The sequence below is a fragment of the Erythrolamprus reginae genome, chromosome 3 (genome assembly GCF_031021105.1).
Source record: "Erythrolamprus reginae isolate rEryReg1 chromosome 3, rEryReg1.hap1, whole genome shotgun sequence".
NCBI lineage: Eukaryota > Metazoa > Chordata > Lepidosauria > Squamata > Dipsadidae > Erythrolamprus > Erythrolamprus reginae.
The window spans coordinates 70,899,708-70,924,780 of NC_091952.1; the positions used below are offsets into that span (position 1 = coordinate 70,899,708).

A 25,073-nucleotide genomic window follows, 5' to 3' on the forward strand; every position below is an offset into this window, starting at 1 on the left:
TGCAAATCCTGTGAAATGTGCAATGACCTTTAATTTACCTGCAGGTTTTTTACAGTATGCCTTGTGGATTTTAAAATTATGGAGCAGATTATTAGCTGTGGGGAATGAGGTGTATGGGATTTATACAATTATTCATGGATATTTCCCTGCTTTGACATTATAGCCCATAACTGTGATGGCATAATTCCAATCTGTTCTTTGACTTACAAGAAATCAAGAAAGAAGTCATGAAACACCTTAATAAAACTAATTCTGCATGAACATAAGTAAAATTTATTTATTTGTTTGTTTGTTTGTTTGTTTACTTATTTATTTGTTTGTTTATGTATTAAATTTGCATGTCGCCCCTCTCCGTAGACGCAGGGCAGCTCACAGCAGTAATAGAAAAACAATATACAATACGAATCTAATAATTAAAACAAAAAACCCATAATTTAAAAAACATGCACACAACACACCATACATAAACAATATAGGCCTGGGGAAGATATCTCAGTTCCCCCATGCCTGACGGCAGAGGTGGGTTTTAAGGAGTTTACAAAAGGCAAGGAGGGTGGGGCAATTCTAATCTCAGGGGGGAGCTGGTTCCAGAGGGTCAGGGCCGCCACAGAGAAGGCTCTTCCCCTGGGACCCACCAAACGACATTGTTTAGTCAATGGGACCCAGAGAAAACCAACTCTGTGGGACCTAATCGGTCGCTGGGATTCATGCAGCAGAAGGCGGTCCCGGAGATATTCTGGTCCGGTGCCATGAAGGGCTTTATAGGTCATAACCAACACTTTGAATTGTGACCGGAAATTGATCGGCAACCAATGCAGACTGCGGAGTGTTGGTGTAACATGGGCATACCTGCAGAAGCCCATGATTGCTCTCGCAGCTGCATTGCGCACGACCTGAAGTTTCCGAACACTGTACAGCCCATTTCACTCTAAATTGGGATGGCTGAGGGGAGCAGAGAATAAGATTGACAGCCAGAATAGGGATACTTGAAGGAAAGCCATATCCAACAATTGCCTTGTAGGCTTTTCAGAAAAAGGAGACTATAAGTCAATATTAAATGTATTCCTGACATAATTTGAGCCAAGACTCAGCTTTGTGTCTGTTTTTTTAGTTTTCTGAGTTTTTTAAACATTGTTTAAAGTTGTTTAAACTTCAAAGTTATATTTTCATTAAACTTTACAAAAGTAAGTTTAATCACGCTTATCCCATGTGAAGCTCTATAGTTCCTTATTCTTGGAGTACCAATTTATCATTCTAAGCATTTTAATTTATTGACTATGGGGAAGGTATTTAAAGGAAGTTTGTAACAGATGTTCTGGTCTATTCAAATCAGTGGGAAATTTACAGCAAGCTGCAGTCCAAATCCTATGGCAGGTAAGTCCTTTTCTCTTTCCTTCTTGGTATACCATTGTTATTCCACAGCTCGTCCTGCTTTAAAAATGCAAGAGGTCAGAGGAACTTCAATCTACCACAAAAGTATGATGTCTTTTGATTTTCAGAATTAAGATAGAGCAATGCTGCTCGATTTAAAAGTATAAGGCCACCTAAGCTGGGCTTGGATTGGTTCTCCTCCTTGCCCCCTTTCGGGTATTGCCGTTTGAGAAGTTGTGGCATGCATGAAAGCAAAAAATCACCAAAATCATGCACGAGAGAGCGAGAGTTTGCTTCTGCCCATGTGCAAAAAGGAAAAAAGGCCCCAAAATTAGGGGAAAGCCTGACGCACTGGAGAAGATGGCACCGGAACGATCGCGTGAAAATTGTGCAATCTGGCGCCCGCTACCGGAACGGAGCTCTGGAGTGTACTGGTAGCAACCCACCACTGCCACAGCGGTTTCCTTTATGTTCAGGTCTATTCTTTATTCCAGTGTTTCCCAACCTTGGCAACTTGAAGATATTTGGACTTCAACTCCCAGAATTCCCCAGCCAGCTGGCTGGGGAATTCTGGGAGTTGAAGTCCAAATATCTTCAAGTTGCCAAGGTTGGGAAACACTGCTCTATTCAACTGGCAAAAAGGAAAGAAAACATGAAGGTTTTTTTCCCCCTTTCTGTTTTTGTGACTTAGTTTGTGTCTGCACAGGAGGTGGACAGAACAGCCATGACTGTCTCATATACCTTGAAAGTGGCCAATGCTCGCTTTGGGGGCTTCTCTAAGCTTCTCTTCCGCTGGAAAGGAAGCATCTACAAGCTGCTGTACAAGGAGTTTCTGGGCTTCGTTTTCCTTTATTCGGGACTGAGTCTCATTTACCGGTAGGTTGACAATTATAATGATTTCGTCAAGTATTAAAACTTAAGAGGTTTGCAACACAGATTATTGCATCTCTGCAAGCATCCTTCTGCAAATGAATCCCATCCTAAGCAGAAGTCTGTGTGAATTATAATTCCCCTTTACCTCGTGAGAAATGCAGAATATATTTATTTATTTTATTTATTATTTATTTATTTATCAGATTTCTATGTCGCCCTTCTCGAGATGACTCGGGGCGGCGTACAACATTAAATATAACAATATATAAGTAATCTAAATAACTATAAAATTATGAAAATTTACTTAAACCCACATTTTAAAAGATCCCATATACACTCACACATATTCATCCAGTCCAATCCAATCATATCTAATAATGGCTGGCAGAGGTAGGTTTTTTAAAGCTTTATGAAAAACCAGGAGGGAAGGGACAGTACATATCTCCGGAGGGAGTTTGTTCCAGAGGGCCGGGGCCACCACAGAGAAGGCTCTTCCCCTAGGCCCCGCCAGTTGACATTATCTGGCTGACGGGACCTGGAGAAGGCTGACTCTGTGAGACCTAACTGGCTGGTGGGATACATGAGGCAGAAGACGGACCCTGAAGATAATCTGGTCCTAAGCCTTGTACGGCTTTATAGGTCATAACCAGCACTTTGAATTGGGCCCGGAGACCAATTGGCAACCAGTGCAGTGATGTTGAAATGTGGGCAGATCTTGGCTGCATTTTGCACAATTTGTCTTCACAGTCTTCACAGGCAGCCCCATGTCGAGAGCATGTAGTATAGAGAGCATATAATGTCTTCCCACAGGTTTTGTGAAAGAACTTTCTGAAAGCTATGAAGCACAGTTTGAAAACAGGTGAACAACGTTCAGGAGAAGTGAAAATACAATGGGGAACTCAGCATAAAATTTCCAGTAGCCTGAGAATAATTTTGCGATAGGATCTTCAAACACAGAACTATAACTCCACTTTTCCTCCAATCCTTTCATATACCCATAAAATTGATTTGTTTGTTTAGAGCAGCGTTTCTCAATCTCAATAAATTTGAGATAGCTGGACTTCGCCTCCCAGAATGAAAACCACATGCTCAAAAAGATAACGTAAGATCAGTATGAAGTTATACCATAATAACAATCCAGTTTCCTATTCATCATTTCATTCCAATAAATGGCAAAACTCCAGTTTTGTTCTGTTTCTTCACACAGCCATTCAAAGGCTGATGGCTCATGAAAACAAGGGAAAGAGAATTCATTTTCCATTCCTTTTGGGAAACCTCACTTTATAAGACTTATCCCTAAAATCTCTACATCAGGCGGTTTGTCCCATTGGCAGAGTTACAGTACATGTTCCCATGATTGGTGATGAATGGGAGCTTTTTCAGGAAGGCAAAAATTGCACCCATCTTGTGATCACTTTATAGAATCAAGGCGTAGCATCTGTCTAGAACAATGTTTCCCAAACTTTTGACATATGTGTACCCCTTCTATAATTTTTGTAACACTTAGTACCCCTTATTTTTAAAAATGGGTGTATTTTAATAACAATCAATCAATAATAATAATAAATGGAAAATAAAATTATTCATAATAGAATATAAATAAAAATTATATTATAAATAACATTTGTTTGGATCAATGAGAAGGATGAAACTGTTTGTGCTGAGATGACAAATCGTCATAATTTGGTTCCCTGGTTGTTAATTTTAATCTGAGATGCTGTTCCACGTCCAATAGTCTGTTCCTTTTTTTTGACTTAATATCTACAAATGCTGAAAAACTTCATAAATACGAAGTTGGAAAAGGCAAGATGTATTTCAGAACTTTTTCTGAACTCATACCCCCACCAAACTCTTCCTGTACTCCCGGGGTTATGTGTACCATACTTTGGGAAACACTGGTCTAGAAAGTATATTTTAAAGGGCAAAATGAAGCATCTAAAACAGCTAAGCATTCAGTGGAGGAAATATTTTTTCACCTCTGTCTTGCCTTAATGCACTACTTCTCAAATAGTGGGGCACCCCACCCTGGGGGGGGTGCAGAGCAATGGTGGGGCGGGCATGTGTGATCCTGGGGAACATGCGTGGTCCATCTTGATCAATTCCCTGGACGGGGAGTGTTTTCTCAGTTGTACATTGCTCTGAGCCTGGAAGAGAAGGTGGCCTGGCAGGGCGGGGCGGCTGCGTGAGTTCTTGTTCTTGACAGTAGTTATGAACGGCTGGCGAACTTGCTGCTAGACAAGGAAGAGCATCCTGTGCAGGTGGGCAAAAGCTTTGAAGGGCACCTTAAAGCCTCCTTCCACACCATTCGCTGTGAGTACCGGCAGAGGCGGGGCTTATGGGCTAGGCTGCCTGTTGTATCCTGAAATGGCTACCTTGTAACGCTGTAAATAGTTTGTTCCTCTTTCCAGCGCTGTCTGAGCCCAAGCAGGAAGTCGCTCCTGATTGGCTCAGACGCGGCCGGCTCTCGCTTTGGCGGGAACCGCAAAAGTATAAAAGAAGCGGTTTCTCCCTGCAGAGCCAGTCGGTACTCGCTGAACTGTCACTTTACTTGCTGAAGCGGTCACTTGTTCTCTGAGCTGAATAAAAGTACCGATTGCTCAAAACCCTGTCTCTGGGTCTACTTCACTGGCGACGAACGAACGGAAGAACTTCGCGTGCAACATGGACAAAATCCAGATCGGCCAGGCTCCAGAACTCTTCGATGCCGAGAAAATGACATGGGACGAGTACATGGCCACCTTCGAGATATTCCTCGAGGCGGCGGGAATGCAGGACGCCGGAGCCGATCGCAGACGGGCTATTTTTCTCAACTACTGCGGCGCAGAGATCCGTAGACTTGCCCAAACTCTCACCGAGCCAGAACAAGCAAGAGCCACAGCGTGGGACGTCCTCCAACAGAAACTAGCGAGCCATTTTAAACCAACCAGACCAGCCATGGTTTACCGGCATCAATTTCACATGATGGCTCAAAGAGAAACCGAGTCAATCAGCCAATTCACAACGCGGCTTCGAACGGTACTTGCTCAATGCAAGTTTCAAGACCCGGAAGCTCGCCTTACCGACGCCTTGGTTTTCGGCATGAAGAACAACTCGGTGAGAAACAAACTCCTCACCGAAGAAGAGCCGACGCTACAAACCGTAATTAAATTAGCACAGACCGCGGAAGCAGCCGACGCAGCGGCAAGAGAATTAAAGGAGCACGGAAGGCGAGAAACCATTGCCAAAATCAACGCCGAGTCTCCCAGCGCCGAGGGAACAGACGACCTCAGCCAGCCGACTAGAAACGGGGACAACTGCCTCCTCCTGCAAGACCAGCCGAGACATCCTAGAGCTACTCACCCAGCCCCCTGCGCGGGCTGCCGGGGAAATCACCAGCGCCATCGATGCCCCTTCCGAGACGCTACTTGCCACCGTTGCAACCGGAGAGGCCACATCGCCATCGCATGCAGAGCAACGGCACCAGAAGAATCGTTTGCCACACAACAATACCAGCGACCTCAAAACCAACCCCCCCAATCGCGAGAAAGGAGACCGTTCCGCAGCTCGGGTCAAAGGAACTACTCAAGCGCTAACCGCGACTACAATAGAGGTAACTCTAAATTTTCCGTGAATAACACGGCAACCAAAAAGGGGGCTAAAATTGTTATCTCATTGTTACTAAATAACCAGCCTTGCTCAATGGAGCTGGATACGGGCTCGAGATATACCATCATGCCCTGGGAAAAATTTAAACTATACATGCCTAATGTGTCTAAGGCTGACTTAACTCAAACCTCATTGGTGATCAGAGACTTCCAAGGGGGGGTAATCTCGGTCCTGGGAACAGCAAATGTACCTATTGCCTTTAAGAATGTGAAATGTACCCTTCCCATGCTTATTGTGACGGGGGCCAAACACTCCCTGCTGGGTCTAGCGTGGATGGAACCGTTGGGGATCGAAATTTCGGGTGTGTGTAATGTAAACTGTGATAATATGCCTAACTTTGTGAAAGAGTTCCCTGAAGTGTTCAGCCCCACCTTGGGATTGTATAAGGGACCCCCTATATCTTTCTCTATCGACCCAAAGGTCCCACCGGTCAGACTGAAACCTCGCAGGGTTCCCCTTCCACTTCTCCCCAAGCTGGACATGCAGCTAGACAAACTCATTAGTCAAGGTATTTTGGTCCCTGTGGAACAGGGGCCATGGGAAACTCCCATAGTGACACCATTGAAGCCAGATGGCTCTTTAAGAGTTTGCGCTGATTACAAATCAACCTTGAATAAGGCACTCCAACACCACCCCTACCCCATTCCGGTCGTGCAACAACTCTTACACTCCCTGGGGGAGGGGAAAAGGTTCGCAAAGATCGACCTGGCCCAGGCTTACCAGCAGCTTCCGGTCGATGAACAAACAGCAAACGCCCAAACGATTGTAACACACAGGGGGGCCTTCAAATGCACGAGGTTACAGTTTGGGGTAAGCATAGCCCCAGGAATATTCCAGAGCATCATGGAACGTCTATTGTCAGGGGTAAATGGGGCAATTCCATATTTTGATGACATCTTAATTGCAGGGGAAAACCAGGGGCAAGTGAACAAAAGAATAAGGGAAGTACTTAAGAGGCTTCAGGACAAAGGGTTACGAATCAAGCCCGATAAATGTGTCTGGGGAACTGACAGTGTTGAATTCCTTGGGTATAAAATAGATAAGGAAGGTATCCACCCCACAACAGAGAAGCTGAGAGCAATTAGAGAAGCCCCAGAGCCACAAGATAGGAATGAGTTACAGGCATTTTTGGGCCTCCTTAATTTTTATTCCGTTTTCTTAAAGCAGAAGGCAACAGTAGCAGAGCCTCTCCATCGTTTACTCCAGAAGGAAGCCCGCTGGACATGGGGGAAAACTGAACGTGAAGCTTTTTCTCAAATAAAAAATTTAATAACTTCTAAAAGTGTAGTAGTCCAATATAGTGCTTCACTACCCATTAGGCTCACGTGCGACGCTTCGCCGTACGGCATAGGAGGAGTCTTAGCTCACGTTCTACCGAATAAGACAGAGGCCCCAATAGCATTCTTTTCAAGAACCATGACCAGCACAGAGAGGAATTATAGCCAGTTAGACAAGGAGGCTCTAGCGTTAGTGGCAGGGGTAAAGAAGTTTCACAATTACATTTTTGGGAGAAGCTTTGAGCTAGTCACTGACCACAAACCCCTACTAGGCCTGCTAGCCCCCAACAAGCCCACTCCACCTTTTATGTCTCCAAGACTAATCAGATGGGCCCTTTTCCTCTCAGGGTATCAGTATGAGCTCACCCACAAGGGGGGGAAGGAAATCAATCATGCAGACGGCCTCAGCAGATGCCCCATAGCAGACTTGGTAGAAGACCCTGTTCCTGCCACAGATGTGCTAATGATAGAACTCGAGGAAAACCCACTAACCACAGCTAAAGAGGTAGCTGCACACACGCAGCAAGACCAAATCCTTAAACAAGTGGTGAACTGTGTTCTAAAAGGATGGCAAAATAATATTGTTAAACTGGAGGATGGTCGGTTGTGGAAACGACACATAGACCACATTCGGAAACGAACTGAAAACCAATTACAACAACCCGCTGACTCGGACTCTCCCCCTTCAACAGACTTTTGTACATTGCCCGAACTAAGAAACACGCAAAGAGACTTATCGGGCCAGGGGGAACCCTCCAGCGACGCCGAGCCATCCTCGTCCTCCGAGGCCTTCGTTGGGCCCGCCAGGCCTAGTCCGCCGCACCGGGAAAGCAGCGGCGAGCCATCCTCCACAGTCAGTGGCGAAGGAGAAAATGGACTGCGCAGGTCAGCGCGAGAGCCTCGAAGGCCTCACCGATTGGACGACTTCGTCACGTGGCTTTCTTGATGGATGAGTCCAACTATGAGGGGAGGGGTGTTGTATCCTGAAATGGCTACCTTGTAACGCTGTAAATAGTTTGTTCCTCTTTTCCAGCGCTGTCTGAGCCCAAGCAGGAAGTCGCTCCTGATTGGCTCAGACGCGGCCGGCTCTCGCTTTGGCGGGAACCGCAAAAGTATAAAAGAAGCGGTTTCTCCCTGCAGAGCCAGTCGGTACTCGCTGAACTGTCACTTTACTTGCTGAAGCGGTCACTTGTTCTCTGAGCTGAATAAAAGTACCGATTGCTCAAAACCCTGTCTCTGGGTCTACTTCACTGCCGACCCCAAAACATCGGCTTGATTAAGCTGGCCAAGTAGACTAAGAGAGAACGTGCTTTGGCAGGGCTTGGTAAAAGAATCTCAACTCTTGTTAGTCTAAAGAAGAATATTGACTATGATACAATCCCAGCTTGGTACCCTTTTATCTTTTCTTCTCTCTCCCGCCAGATTCCTTCTGGATGAAAATCAGAAACGTATCTTCGAAAAGGTGTCTACATATTGCAATGACTCCACTGAACTCATCCCTCTGCCTTTTGTCCTGGGTAGGATTTATTTACATATTCGTGGCCTACATCTTACTGCGGTTTTTGTTTATCTTCTTTTCTTGGTCAGCTGAAATGGCAGAGATGTGATGGAAAGTAACTGGGCAATTTAGAACCCTGTACTCCCTCCTCTAGCTCAGAGTGCACGCTTCGCTTTTAAAAGAAGCCACAGCCAATTCTGTCTCCTTTAGTAGGCCCAGTACAGTGCTCAAATCCAATTTTTTAAATTATCGGTTCTGTGAGTATAGCTTGGTGGGTGTGGCAGTGGGAAGTATACTGCAAAATCCCCATTCCCCCCCCCCACTCCCGGGAGAAGGATATTACAAAATCTCTATTCCCAACCCATTCTGGGGCCAACCAGAGGTGGCATTTGCTGGTTCTCCAAACTACTCAAAATTTCCACTACCTGTTAGAACCTGCTGGGATTTCACCCCTGCTCCAGTAACAAGACAGACATAGAACTCCTGGGGCCAGATCTAAGAGATAGCTCTGAACTGGGCAGACAAATAGTCCAATGTCCTGTAAGCTACTACAGTGGTACCTCTACTTAAGAACGCCTCTACTTAAGAACTTTTCTAGGTAAGAACCGGGTGCTCAAGATTTTTTTGCCTCTACTTAAGAACAATTTTCTGCTTAAGAACCCGAGCTCAGAAAAATTTCCCAGGAAATTTGAGAGCGGAACGACGGCCCGGCCAGTTTCCTGGCATTCCCCCTTTAATCCCGGCCATCTCAGGCTTTTCTGGGCTGCCAGAGGAGCCTTTTGGTGGCGCTTAAGGAGGCTTTGGCAGCCCAGAGTGAACGGAGTGTTTTTCTTTCTCTGGGCGCTTGGAGAGGGAATAAACCACTTCGCTGTGGTGACCCTCTCATGCTGCCTTCCATACACCCTGTGCAAGATTGCCTCCCAGAGCGACTGGGCACGGAAAGGCAAAAGGGGATGCTCACCTCACCTTTTTCCTTCAGCAACAACTGTCCCCTCTTCTTCCTCCTCCTCCCACCCAAATTCCGAGCTTTATTTCTTTCCTAATGGGTTTGCATTCATTATTTGCTTTATTTGCCATTGATTCCTATGGGAAAAATTGCTTCTACTTAAGAACATTTCTATTTAAGAACCTGGTCACAGAACGAATTAAGTTCTTAAGTAGAGGTACCACTGTATATACTTTCCTACCTACATACTGTACGTTCCTATGTGAAAATGTGGGCTTAAAAGTCTGTTAATTTTGGTAATAATAATAATTTGTTGAATTTATATGACTCTGGGCAGTTTATTGATCTTAGGTATGATTATTAACCTGAAATTTATTCCGAATTTAATCTACCGGTAAATTAATTTAGAATTTAATCATCATAAGAGAGCCAATTTAGTGTAATGGTTAAGGCATCGAGCTAGAAACTGTGAAAGCATCATCTTAGTTCCACAGCCATTCCTCCCCATCTCTCCCCTCCCAGGCTGTGATTACAAAATCCAAAATTCCTTTGCAATCTGCAAATCACTAGCTTAGAGAAATTTGGATTAGAGTACTAGAGCTTTGAAATTGCCCCATATACCATTTACTCAGCCTGTTTTTTTCATAATCAGGAAAATGCGCAGGATCCCTTGTTTAATTTTCATGCTGTCCTTCAAGAGCTAAATGCAAAATGTTGGACCCCTTGCTTCCCAACTGTTTCTTTTTGGCCGTCTAAGTGACATTCCTCTTCCATAGATGGGAAGAAATTCTGCAGTTCTGGAAAATTGCCTACTTTCTGCTGTAACTCACAAGCATTTTCTTTCCTCTGAACATAGGAAGGAATACTTCCAGGACAATAATCCCTTTCATTTATGGTGCTTTGTCCTCCCCTCCCCTCATTTATTTATTTTGTATTTATTTGTTTTGTCAAGTACATAATGTAGGGATGTAGAGAAATAATCATATTAATATACATGTATAAAAGATTAGAAGAACATTAGGAATCGTAGTACAGTGGTACCTCTACTTAAGAACACCTCTACTTAAGAACTTTTCTAGATAAGAACTGGTGTTCAAGATTTTTTTGCCTCTTCTCTTCTTAAGAACCATTTTCTACTTGAGAACCCGAGCAGGGAAAAATTTCCCAGGAAATTTGAGAGCAGCACAAAGGCCCGGCCAGTTTCCTGCCAATTCCCCCTTTAATCCCGGCCATCTCGGGCTTTTCTGGGCTGCCAGACAAGCCTTTCGGTGGCACTTAAGGAGGCTTTGGCAGTCCAGAGCGAACAAAGCATTTTCCTTTCTCTGGGCACTTGGAGAGGGAATAAACCTCTGCCAGCGCCCAGAGAAAAGAAACACTCCCTTCGCTCTGGACAGCGACTGTCCTCCTCCTCTTCTTCCTCCTCCTCCTCCTCCCACCCAAATTCTAAGATTTTAATTTTTTGCACGCATTATTTGCTTTTGCACTGATTCCTGTGGGAAAAATTGCTTCTACTTACAAACTTTTGTACTTAAGAACCTGGTCACGGAATGAATTAAGTTCTTAAGTACAGGTACTACTGTATACATGGTAATAGTAAGATATAAAGAGACATTGTCTTTCGTAAATTACTTAAGACCCACCTATATCGCCAGGCATGGGGGAATGGAGACATCACCCCCAGGCTTACAGAGTTTTATATATGGTATGCTTGTGTTGTATGTTTTTTTAAATGATGGGTTTTTAGATGTTTTCTTTTATTAGATTTGTTACGCTGTATATTGTTTTTGTCATTGTTGTGAGCCGCCCCGAGTCTACGGAGAGGGGCGGCATACAAATCTAATAAATTATTATTATTATTATTATTATTATTATTATTATTAGGATGGGGGATGGGAGGCACGTTTGTGCACTTATATACGCCTCTTACTGATCTCTTAGGAATCTGGAGAGGTCAACAGTGGACAGTCTCATGGTAAAGTTTTGGGGGTCTCCTTCTACCCCCAAGGCAGGGGTTAGCAACCCATGGCTCTGGAGCTGCATGTGACTCTTTCATTCCTCTGCAGCGGCTCTATCACCAGTTGGCTCCAAAATTGATAAGAGCTTTCGGTTAAGACAAATAGAGGAAAAAGGACACTGCACTAGGAGACTCCTATGGGGAGGGGGGTTGGACTTCCGGTCAGCTCCAAAATTGAATGGGGGAGGCTTCCAGCTACATCTTTGTGGCTCTTTGAGTGTTTAAGGTTGCCGACCCTTGCCCCAAGGAAACATTTACTTTATAAATTCTGGAGTCATGATCCACTGATGTGTGTCCTTTGTAAACTCCAGGGTTGGGATAAGGGCTGATTAAAAAGAAGGAGATGGGGAAGTAGGACATAGCCACAACGTAAATGTCAAGGCCTGGGTGTGGAAAAAGGGAAGTGAAGGAGAAGAAATAAAATAACTAAAACGAAAAGGGAAGTGACAGTCTGGTGTAAGAGAATTAATGCTCACATTATGCAGAATGAACATACAGTCCCCAATGTTTGAGGGCAAACTGACAGTATGATGGATCTAGTTTTCCTTAAATAAAGAACATTCCTTTGCACGTTTTGCTCTAAAAAGGACACAAAAGCTAACTTTTCAGAAATTAGTTGGTATGAATAGAATAGAATTCTTTATTGGCCAAGTGTCATTGGACACACAAGGAATTTGTCTTTGATGCATATGCTTTCAGTGTACATAAAAGAAAAGATATATTTCTCAAGAATCATGAGGTACAACACTTAATGATTGTCATGGGGTCAAATAAGCAATGAGGAAACAATCAATATTAATAAAAATCTTAAGAATACAAGCAACAATTTACTGTCATACATTCATAAGTGGGAGGAAATGGGTGATAGGAATGATGAGAAAAAACTAGTCAAAATAGTAGTGCAGACTTAGTAAATAGTTTGACAGTGTTGAAGGAATTATTTGTTTAGCAGAGTGACGGTGTTCAGGAAAAAAACTGTCCTTGTGTCTAGTTGTCTTGATGTGCAGTGCTCTGTAGTGTCATTTTGAAGGTAAGAGTTGAAACAGTTTATGTCCCTGATGTGAGTGGTCAGTAAATATTTTCACCGCCCTCTTTTTGATTTGTGCAGTATACAGGTCCACAGTCTGGAGTTCAGTCATGACAGGCTCAAGGTTGACTCAGCCTTCCATCCTTCTGAGATCGGTAAAATGAGGACCCAGATTGTTAGGGCAATATGCTGACATTGTAAACCACCCAGAGAGTGCTGTAAAGCACTTCGGAATGGTATAGAAGTCTAAGTGCTATTGCTAGTGTTATTGCTGTATTTAAACTGGAAAACGAAATAATTCTTTAAGTACAGAACTCTGAAAACCTTTGGTGATTGGTGATCTGGTGATTGGTCTCTTACCTTACAACGCTAGAGAACACTGCACACTAGAATAACTAGACACAGATACAATTTTTCCCCAAACACCCATCACTCTGCTAAACAAATAATTCCCTAAACACGGTCAAACTTTTTACTAAGTCTGCACTACTATTAATCTTCTTATTGTTTCCATCACCCATCTCCTTCCAGTAATGACTGTATGACTGTAACTTCGTTGCTGGTATCCCTGTGATTTATATTGACTAGTTCTTAATATGATTTGATTGTTCATTTGTACCTGGACTATCATTAAGTGTTGTACCTTATGATTCTTGATGAATGTATCTTTTCTTTTATGTACACTGAGGGCATATACAGTGTTCCCTTGATTTTCGCGGGGGATGCGTTCCGAGAACGCCCGCAAAAGTCGAATTTCCGTGAAGTAGAAATGCAGAAGTAAATACACCATTTTTGGCTATGGACAGTATCACAAGCCATCCCTTAACACTTTAAACCCCTAAATTACCATTTCCCATTCCCTTAACAACAATTTCCTCACCATTATTATTGGTACTCACCATTGAATAAGACACTTAGTGATCCTGATATTTATAAACATAGTTATTTATTAACAAGAATTTTTTTTTGTTATTTATTTGCAAAAATTATTAGTTTGGCAATGATGTATGACATCAGCGGGCAGGAAAAACCGTGGTATAGAAATAAAAAGCAAAGTATTTTTTAATTAATATTTTTTTGAAAAACCGTGGTATAGGCTATTCGCAAAGTTTGAACCCGCGAAAATCGAGGGAACGCTGTACACCAAGACAAATTCCTTGTGTGTTCAATCACACTTGGGCAATAAGAATTCCATTCAATTCTATTCAATTGTATTCTATTTAAAACCACAAGGACAAGATATTTCTAAAAAACTAGGTTATCACAACTGAGATATGAAGCATTGGCTTAAAACTACAGTGATTTAAATAGCCTTTGGGTTTGAAATATGTGAAACTCCAACAACAGCCACTCACTAAAATTGATTGCTGTCCCTCATCTTTGTAAAAGGAACAGGCCCTAGTCTTTATTCTTTTAGGACAATCAAATTTCTCTTTTGGCAGGTTTTTACGTCTCACTGATTGTGAACCGTTGGTGGGCCCAGTACACCAGCATTCCCCTGCCAGATCAGCTGATGTGCGTGATTTCCAGCAATGTTCATGGGAAAGATGACAAGGGTCGGATTTTGCGGCGCACGCTCATTCGTTACGCCAACCTGTCTTCTGTCCTGATCCTGCGTTCAGTCAGCACCAGAGTGCTTAAGAGATTCCCCACTATGGACCACATCGTAGAAGCTGGTGAGTCTAACTGGGAAGGAAAGATGTAAGGCCAAGGGAGTGAACGTGGATGTAGAGAGAAAGACTGGAAATCACAGGGAAAACCAGTATTGATTATCTTTGCAAGGTTCTCAGCTCTTGCGTTGGCTCATCTACTCAATAGCAGTCGTCGTCCCTATGGTACCCTCAAGAACATTAGGACTATAACTGGCATTTCGAAGATTAAGGACGCCTTTTTTTAATGCTTAATCTGTTGTTGTTTTTTACTGCATCTGGTCACAATTCAAAGTGTTGGTTATGACCTAAAAAGCCCTTCATGGCATCGGACCAGAATATCTCCGGGACCACCTTCTGTCGCACGAATCCCAGCGACCAGTTAGGTCCCACAGAGTTGGCCTTCTCCGGGTCCCCCCGTCGACTGAACAATGTCGTTTGGCGGGACCCAGGGGAAGAGCCTTCTCTGTGGCGGCCCCGACCCTATGCAACCAACTCCCCCCCAGATATCAGAGTTGCCCCCACCCGCCTGGCCTTTCGTAAGCTCTTAAAAACCCACCTCTGTCGTCAGGCTTGGGGGAAATGATATATTCCCTTCCCCTAGGCTTATAAAATTTATGTATGGTATGACAGTATGTATGACTGATCTCTTAAATTGGGGTTTTTAGATTTTTTAATATTAGATTTGTTTACATTGTCTTTTTACTGTTGTTAGCCGCCCCAAGTCTGCGGAGAGGGGCGGCATACAAATCAAATAAATAAATGAATGAATGAATGAAACTATCTGGATCAGTGATGGGCTCCTACAGGTATGGTCAGGTATGCAGAACCGGGAGAAAAATTTTGGTCAGGTACACAGAACCGGTGGAAACATTTTGAATTTTTTTCTTTTTTTCCCTTCTGGGCTCTGGGTATGTTTTTCCTATCGCAGTAAATTAGGTTGAATGTGTATAATTTTAGAAGAACTGTGCATGTGTATGTGTACATACTTTATAAAGTAGATAATGTATATTTTATGTGCCTGTGTATGTACACATACGGCATATATACAGAGAATTAAATAGTATATTTTGGATGTTCAGTAATAGTAAATAGATAGGGAAATCATATCTCTTTAAAGAGTGGAGAGGCCAGGCACCCTAACCCTAACCCAAATCCTTGATGTGAGTGACATAAAGTTGGCCACCTTTAAACAAGTCACATGACCTTTAAGCCACCGCCAATCACATGATCATCAAGCCACTCCCACCTGGTCACAGGGCTGGCAAGCCACACCCAAAAAATAAGCCATGCCCAAAGTGTGGTAGTAAAATTTTTGCAGTTCTTCACTGATCTGGATGCAAAGTTTTCTTCAGGGACATCATTAAAACTGCTTTTGCTAATAGCTAATACAGGAATCCAAATAATCCCTGCATAGGCTGCCTATAATGCATCATGTTCTAAGCCAATTTGTTGGCCTACAGTTTTGATGGACTTTTTGATTTATCAGAATCCCCCAGGCAGGTTGGGAAAGGACACTGTACTTTAAATTTTTCAAGCAATTATTATTATTGTTATTGTTATTATTGTTGTTGTTGTTCATTATTATTTATTAGACTTGTATGCTGCCTGATCTGTCTGGGTCCCCCCAGACGCCAACACCAACCAAAAAGAGTATCTAGACACACTGGTAAAACGCAAAGGCAGTTTATATACTGGAAAGCAAACACAGGTAACAAAAACTGTTCTTACAGACAGGAACACGATGAAGCTTCACAGAGGTTTCACGAAGGCCAGGCAATAAAACAGAATTCTTGCTGGCAAAAACAACACTGGAGATAATAAAACCCACGCCTCCCCCAAATCTTTCAGCCTTCTAGGCCACAAGCCAAGATCAGAGACGCCAAGAATCGAAGCAAGGTCACAGGACTCCTAATTGATAACTCTCCACAAGACTGTAAGGGCAGGCCTGCCTTTTCAACCCTGCTGAGGAGAACCACACCCAAACCCAGCTGTTGCCAATTCAGGGATGGAAATACCTTTCTAATTGGCCCCTTCTTTGAGCTGCACGTCTCTGCCTCATGTCTATTATAGCCTGTGCGTCTTCATCCAATGAATCCAGGCTACTAGCTGGGGAGAGCCACCCCCCAGGGGTCTCAGGCTGCTCTCCCTCCTCCTCTTCCTGACGTTCCTCTCCCCCGTCTGCCTGGTCCTCCCCCTCCTGGTCACTGTCCTCCTCCTCTGGGCATGGATCCGGCAGAGCTCCAGCCGGTCCCTGAGGAGCCTCAGGCTGAATCACAACAGCTGCCCCTCTCTGAAGACCCGGGGCAGCTCAAAGAATATAATACAAAAACAATATGTGTACAAATCTAATAATTAAAAACTATAAGCTAAAATCCCATTACATTAAAAAGCAGTCAATAACTCAATCACATCCACACATAACATTTAATGGTCAGAAAAGGGGGCAATTTTTAGAAATTGGAGTGACAAAGCAAAGAACTGAGAAAGGGCCTTACATTTTTTTAGTCTAAATTTCCTCAGTCTGTATTATTATTATTATTATTATTATTATTATTATTATTAATTAGATTTGTATGCCGCCCCTTTCCGAGGACTCAGTGAAGGATCTGTTCTACTTTTTTTTCAGATTTTTATAATCCCACCTTCTTTGTTTATAAATTGAGGGCAGTGAGCATACCCAATATTCCTTTGTCCTCCTGATACAGTACACAGTATTACTGTAGAAACGTGACTGAGTCCGTAGTTTGCACTTGATTCCCAGCCAATTTCTCCAACTCTCCTGTACTCCACCCCCCACTTACAGGTTTTATGACACAGGATGAACGTAAGAAATATGAGAGTCTCCATTCAGACTTCAACAAGTATTGGATCCCTTGTGTGTGGTTCACCAATCTAGCTGCTCAGGCACGACGAGAAGGGAGGATCCGCGATGATGTGGCCCTCAGATTGCTGATGGATGTAAGTTCAAGGAACAATGGAGGAGGTTAGAAGTATCCAAGTTTAAACTATTCCTATTCTTCTTTTGCATCATTTGCCAGGACTATTCTTGGCATTCTTGGGATATTGTTGCCTGTTCTGGAAAAACACCTCCCCCCTGTTAATCCACCATATTTTTGGAGTATAAGACGCCCCGTTTCCTCTCTAAAAGAGGCTGATAATTTGGATGTGTCTTATACTCTGAATGTAGCTTTTTCCCCCAGCCCTCACTAGCTGCTAACGGTCTTCCCAGCTCTTACCTTGAAGGCTCTTTCATTGTTTTCCAACCCCTAAGAATGTTTTCCAACCCCTTTGCAGGATTTTTTTCCACTGCTCTAACTCGCTCCAAATAAGTTTATTTCCAGCCCTAACCAGGTGCTAACAATGTTCCCAGCTTTTACCAACTTACAAGCTCTTTCATTGTTACTCTCTGCAAATAATGTTTTCCAAGCTCTAAGTCTTTGCAGGGTTTTTTTCCATTGCTCTACTTGCTCCAAATGTTTCTTTCCAGGTGCTAACGATGTTCCCAGCTCTTACCTGCTTGCAAGCTCTTTCATTGTTACTCTCTCTGAATAAAGTTTTTTTTAAAGCCCAAACCAGGGGATAAAATAATGTGCTGGCTAAGGATGCTAGCCAGATGAATACCTGGTAAGAAGATTCTTTTCCCTATTTTCCTCCCCCAAAACTAAGGTGCATCTTATACTCCGGTGAGTCTTATACTCTGAAAAATACGGTACATAAATCTAAAAAAACTATAATTCATAAAAGTAACTTCAGTTTGTTCCCTTTTACATTATGATTTTAACTTCACACATCCCATCTATGCTGCAAAATAACCCCAATTCCATGAACTGGTTGAACACACTTATCCATCTTCTTATCTACCTATAAGCCTGTTGTGGTTAGCTCTGGCCCAGCTCCTGCCCCAAGGAATGTGGAGGTGGATGTGGGGGAGACATCTACATGCCGCAGGCCTGTTTTGCTCCCAGTAGAATCTATCAACGAAGCCTCCTCTGACCAAGGAAGCGTGAGTGACAGGGAAGAGGGGAGCTTGGCAGACAGCCCAGGAAGAGATCAATCATCTGTATCATCCCTGGATTCTGAACAAGAATTAATGACACATCCACACATGCGTAGAGTGATGCATAGGAGACAACAACTGAAGGATTATTACAAGAGAAAATGAGGCCACCTGTGGTTGGGTGGGGCTGGTGTAATTAGTGCTACAGATAAAAGTGCAGCCTGGTGTTTTAGCCTCATGGCAGTTTATCTGATTCATTGTTTCGTCAAGATCGTGGTTTTTGCGGTTCAGGATTGTGTGTGTGGACTCTCTGGACTTTAGAATTGGACTCAATTTCCCAGTTATTGGGTGAGCAATTGGACTGCATTTAACCTGTGCCTTGTGTGTACTAGAAAATTCCTTTGACATTTAAAAAGGGAGCTGTTTCTGTTTTTCTGTTTATAAAAACTTTTGGGTTTTCCTTTTATCCTGTGGTGTGTGTCTTCCTGGACTAATTACCCTGTAATTACGGGCGGTTGAGACACGCCGGCAGAACAAAGCCTAACAGAAAGATACACCTCAATTTAAAGTAAGCTTCAAACTGCACTTAGCTAAAAGCTGAATATTGCAATACAAAGCAAACTTGTTTAACAAAGCTGCAAATTCTGAAGTTTCTGGGTTTGTTTTTTTTCCCCATGCAGGAGCTGAACCTCTACCGTGCCAAATGCAGTATGCTTTTTCACTTTGACTGGATCAGCATCCCTCTAGTGTACACACAGGTCAGTGCAAAAGAAAACACACAACATAGCTTGTGTCTCCTTACTAAAGCGATTTATTTATTTATTGGACTTTTATTCCGCCCCTCTCCGAGGCCTCAGGGCGGCTTACAACATGTAATAAAACAATACATAACATCTTAAATCCAATTAATTAACTTTAAAATCTAAAAAACCCCAAAACCCATAAAAAACTGTCATTCTCATTCAATCAACTTTCTCTCAACATATTCATCGGCCAGGGGACAAAAGTCTAGCGGTCCCAAGCCTGGCAGCATAAATGAGTCTTAAGACTCTCGCGGAAGGCGAGGAGGGTGGGGGCAGTACAAATTTCTGGGGGGAGCTGATTCCAGAAGGCCGGGGCCCCCACAGAGAAGGCTCCTCACAGAGAATTAAAATTAAAAAAAAAAAAAAAATCAAGAGCCACCATGAAATATTTGAAATTTTCACTGTTGTATAAGCAGGCGGGGAATGTGTATGAAATAAAGGTTTCAAGAAATTTGTTTAAATGAGAAAATGGATTGCTTAAAAAAAAACAATTGCCAAGCCCAGTGAGTCTAATACCCGACATGACTGCCGTCTTCTCCACAGGTAGTCACTATAGCGGTCTATTCTTTCTTTGCCTTTTGTGTGGTTGGTCGCCAGTTCCTGGAGCCATCTCGCAGTAAAAAACCAGACATCTATGTTCCCTTGCCCACCCTCCTGCAGTTCTTCTTTTTCGCTGGATGGCTGAAGGTGAGGATGTTGGCTTCTAGCAAATAGCTTGACTTTTTTTTTTCCTTACAGTAATAATAAAAATAATAGCGCTCCTGCCATGCGACCTGTCCGACAGTCAATCTAATACAGTACAGTTCTTAAATAGATTGCACAAGCTTTCACTTTTGAGCTTTGGGTTGGTTTCGTGCCAGCTTGTTCTGCAACGTAAAATATAGTGACACCCTTTGTGGAATAAACTTGTATGAAACAAACCAGAAGCTCAAAACACTGTGCCTTCCCCCAGTGAAAGTTTGTTGACTCAACAAGATGTAGCTGATGAAGCTCACCTTTTTAATGTTTTAAAGTTAGAAACATAGAAACATAGAAGACTGACGGCAGAAAAAGACCTCATGGTCCATCTAGTCTGCCCTTATACTATTTCCTGTATTTTATCTTACAATAGATATGTTTATCCCAGGCATGTTTAAATTCGGTTACTGTGGATTTACCAACCACGTCTGCTGGAAGTTTGTTCCAAGGATCTACTACTCTTTAGTAAAATAATATTTTCTCATGTTGCCTTTGATCTTTCCCCCAACTAACTTCGGATTGTGTCCCCTTGTTCTTGTGTTCACTTTCCTATTAAAAACACTTCCCTCCTGAACCCTATTTAACCCTTTAACATATTTAAATGTTTCGATCATGTTGCATCATCTATACCAGTGATGGCAAACCTGTGGCAGGGGTGCCACAGGTGGCACGTGGAGCCATTGCCCTAGCTCAGCTCCAATGTGCATGTGTATGCCGGCCAGCTGATTTTGGGCTAACAGATACTCTGGGAGGGCGTTTTTGGCTTCCAGAGAGCCTCCGGAGGGATTGGGGGGGGCATTTTTACCCTCCCCCAGCTCCAGGGAAGCCTTTGGAGCCTGGGGAGGGCAAAACTCGAGCCTACTGGACCCACCAAAAGATGGGAAACAGGCCATTTCTGGTCTTCAGAGGCTTCTGGGGAGCGGGGGGAAGCTTTTTTCGTCCTCACCAGGCATTGAATTATGAGTGTGGGCACTTGCACATGTGTGATGGCACCCACCCACACTCTTTCGGCACCTAAGGAAAAAAAGGTTCGCTATCACTGATCTATACTAATGATGGCGAACCTTTTTTGGTTCGTGTACCAAAACGGGGGTAGTGAGGGTGTGCTAGCAAGGTGCACATGCCCACAAACCTTCCCTCCCCCCACGCACACACACACAAAAAACAGCACAATGGGCAAACTGGAAGTTTGGAAAAACACACTTCTGGTTTGCCCATTGTGCTGTTTTCTGCATTCCTGGGCTTCAGGAAGCCCAGGAACGGAGGACGAAATGGCCTTTCCCAAGGCTGAAAATCTACTGGTCAGCGCGCTACATGGCAATGTCTCGTGTTCCTTCCGATATGGCTCTGCGTGCCACCTGTGGCACACATGCCATAGGTCACCATCATGGATCTATACATTCATTTATTTCTGTTTAACAGAATGGCTTTGGACTGTTAAGGAACAGTAATGTCCTTGCTACATAGCCAGCCTTTATATCCAGCTAGAGCAGTGTTTCCCAACCTTGGCATCTTGAAGATATCTGGACTTCAACTCCCAGAATTCCCCAGCCAGCTAATGCTGGCTGGGGAATTCTGGGAGTTGAAGTCCAGATATCTTCAAGTTGCCAAGGTTGGGAAACAGTGAGCTAGAGTAAGATTTACAAACATGTTATTCGTTTTAAGCAGATTCACAGCTATCTTTAAAATGTTGAATAAGTGTTCCTTCCTATGTAGGTGGCTGAACAAATCATTAATCCCTTTGGAGAGGATGATGATGATTTTGAAACTAATAAATTGATAGACAGAAACTTTCAGGTAAGTCTGACATAAATGCTTAAAATAGGAAATATGGTACTTAGACACACAAATTATACCTGGTCTAACAACTAATGCACCAAGATGTTAATTATTGCTAGTGATTTAATATATCCTTATGGGAGCTTCAACAGCATGAAATCTGGGTAATCCCAGCCTTTCTCCACTTGATGCTATCAGGCACATTTAATTTCGGACCATATGGTAAAATGGCACTGAAAGCCTATCATAAGAATAATTTCCAATAGTCCCAACACCTGTTTTTCATTTTTTCCTAACTCTACGAAAGCAGACATTAAAAGGGACAATTATGCAAATGAAAGATATGAATCTAACATTAAAGCACTGTAATCAATACATATGTAATTTCCCCAGCTACTCTTCAAAAAACAAAAAGAACATTTTTTTGTCTTGGCTAGGTATCGTTGCTTTCAGTGGATGACATGTACCAGAACTTGCCTCCAACTGTGAAGGACAAATATTGGAATGAATCTACAGCTCAACCACCCTACACAACAGCCACAATGGCAGAGACCTTAAAACCTTCTTTCATGGGCTCCACCTTTGATATGCGGTAAGTTTAACTGCAAAATGCATTCATCCTTAGACAACTTCCTACTGAAGCCAGCAAATATGACAACAGCCTGGTAGAGTCATAGCTCTGGTTTCGTGAACTTCCTTGCCCAAACCAATAAGAGATATATAATCTATCATGTAACCTATAACATAAAAAGTTTGGAGCATGTCTTTATGCAAGGTAATTTATTCTTTCCCATTCCTATCCTGGAAAATTTCTAATTTTCTGAAGAAAAATTGCATATTGGAAGTTCCTGGTCAATCAAGTTTCTGCTTGAAATAAATTTTAAGGAAATTGAAGAGGAATAAATAGCATGATTGAGCTTGCTAATATACAAAGTGTGCTCTTAGTGCCCTAGTAAATGTAGTGTGTGTGTGTGTGTTTGTGTATGTGTGTATATCTGTAACTCTATATGTCACTATCTCTGCAACTGCTCAGTTGAATGGAATCATGAATTATCCCAATTTTTCATTTCACTCAGCTGTGCCTGTATTGAATTTGTCTTTCCTTTTATGTAGGATGAGTGATGACCCAGAGCAGAACCAGCAGGTCGATGCATCACCCAGCATGAGCCGCATACAGACACCTTTGCTCAACCGCTTTTATGCTGCTGCCGCCTCTCCAGCAATCAGCCTCAAAAATTTTGGGAAGGGCAACCGGATTTCCCACCCTCAGTTACTGCGCTTGAGATCTGAGGGCATCTTTCCGTCTGCCAGTCCCAACTTCAATCGCAGAGAAGATCCAGAGGCAGTTGGCCGTATTGACGAGGAAGAGACAGAGGACGAGGAAACCGGAATTAGTGAAACTCCTCCCAGTGCAGAAATAGAGAGAAAAGATATACCCATTATTACTGTGGTAGGATCCCTAGATGACAGCATTGGCAGTGCTGACCAGACATCTAGCTAAGATCAATAGATAATCCAAGATTTCTGGCTGCTATCATTTGATCAACTACAGCAGGGGTGTCTGTAGCACCTATCAAACTCAAGGCTCGCGGGATGCTTAGATCTGGTAAGGGGGGGCTGCCCTGGGAACCTATTGGCCCGCGATGCCTCTGCCAGCAAAGGAATTCAGGAGAGACGCAGATGGCCCTCCCAAGCTTCGTTTTCACTGGCAGAGGATTGCAGGACACTGTCACAGCGGAAAATGGAGCTTGTGTCCCTGACACAAGTGACATTGAACTGGCCACACCTACCCCAGCCCCCCCCCAAATGTCAAACACAACCCTGAAATTGAGTTTGACACCTCTGAACTGTGAAGGTATTTTCAAGTTATATTTTTATAAACCAGAGAACCTGACCATTTTCATCAGCACACAAAAAAGCAAGTATGGTTGCTTTGAGATAAATTTCTGAACTCCTAGAAGTTTTTTTAAAAAAAATATGTAAAAATTACTGGTACATAAAACTAGGCTCATATATTCTCCTTCCAATCATCTCCAGCAGAGCACAATCCACAAGTCACCTCCTTTGTGGTAAACACACTGCCATTTATTTGGTCATAGACCCTTTCCCACTCAAAATTAACCTAACAAAATTAACATGTTGTTCTTCAGTTCTTTTTGCCTTCTGTACTTAGCTGTCCGGGTTCTTTAAGTCAGATATATTTACAGAGATATGTATTTTCTTTAATAATCTAACCACATTTTGTTTAGCTTATTAATAAATAATCTTTTAAAAATGTGTGTTCTGCAACTTTTTATTTTATAATTATTTGAATAGTAAAATCCAAATGAGCCAAATATTCAACTAGAAAGATTCTTTGTTAGTAATTCTTATTTAATTGGAATCCACGCAATTTCAAAATTCAACAGCATAACCTTGTTTATTCAGATGCAAATCACATTCTCAAGTGAAACTGACTCCTCAATCACATTTTTAAGATTTTGACTTAAGGAGAAAAATATGGGCTCTGAAAAAAATTCATCTACACGTTAAATATAAAAACTCTCTCAATGAAGGAGAAAGGTTTAGATTTGCTTAATATTATATTTCCATTGTTCAATTTAGGTTATGCATTTGTCCAGCTTTCCACCAACATATACTTCAGCAATTGCATAGTTCTATAATTTCACATAAGGTGAAATAATTTCTGAAATTCACCGTGCCTCCATTTTCAACTGGGGAATGGCAGCAACAGGTCTAAAAATGCAACAATTTTAGAAAACTAAATAGCTTTTGAAAAGATAAGTGAGAGAAATCTCAATCATATTGCTTTTCTTGGGGCTGCAGTTAAGTCATAGCTTGGCCTGCAAGGAAAGACATTTGGCGCCAGACTGAAGCAAGCTGAGGCTTTCTTCCAATCTACAGCCCACAATATTAGTATAAATTCCACTCCAGTACTGACCAATGATATACAGTGATCCCCCGTTTATTGCGCCCCCGACCATTGCGAACAGGGTACTTCGCGATTTTTCAACCCGGAAGTCAAAATACCATCTACGCATGCGTGCCCGTTTTTTCTATGGGCACGTATGCGTAGATGGCAACCGGGAGATCAGCTGCTGGGCGGCTTCCCTGGGTCTTCCCCGTCTTGCTGGCGTCAGCGAGGAGTTTCCCCACCGCCCACGCAAACTCCTTGCTGCCGCTCGCCCGCCCTTCGCCTGCCCTCGCCGTTCGCTCCCCCTCTTGCTGGCGGGAGGGCGAGAAGCCCTCCCCAGCACCCGCTCGCCCGCCCTTCGCCCTGGCCGCTTCTTCCCAGCGGAGAAATTCCAGCCCCCACCTGGTCCCGCCCGATCCTCCTCCCTGAGGCAGCTCGCCCTCCCATGGCCGCTTCCTCCACCCTCCATTGCAAGCCCTCGCCACCGCAGCCAACGCGCGCTGCGATCTTCAAGCCCGGCTCCTTTCGGCCCAGCATCC

General features: G+C 43.2%; 1 protein-coding gene across 1 annotated transcript; it reads left to right on the top strand.

The window, feature by feature from the left end:
• The first annotated feature begins 2,095 nt into the window (after positions 1-2,095).
• BEST4 (bestrophin 4) lies at positions 2,096-23,275 on the top strand. Its single transcript, XM_070745783.1, has 9 exons — positions 2,096-2,247; positions 8,589-8,683; positions 14,094-14,327; positions 17,107-17,261; positions 18,981-19,058; positions 19,647-19,790; positions 21,558-21,638; positions 22,058-22,212; positions 22,734-23,275. Exons 1-9 carry the CDS (start codon positions 2,096-2,098, stop codon positions 23,119-23,121), a joined length of 1,482 nt encoding a protein of 493 aa, XP_070601884.1. The 3' UTR covers positions 23,122-23,275.
• The last annotated feature ends 1,798 nt before the right edge of the window (positions 23,276-25,073 follow it).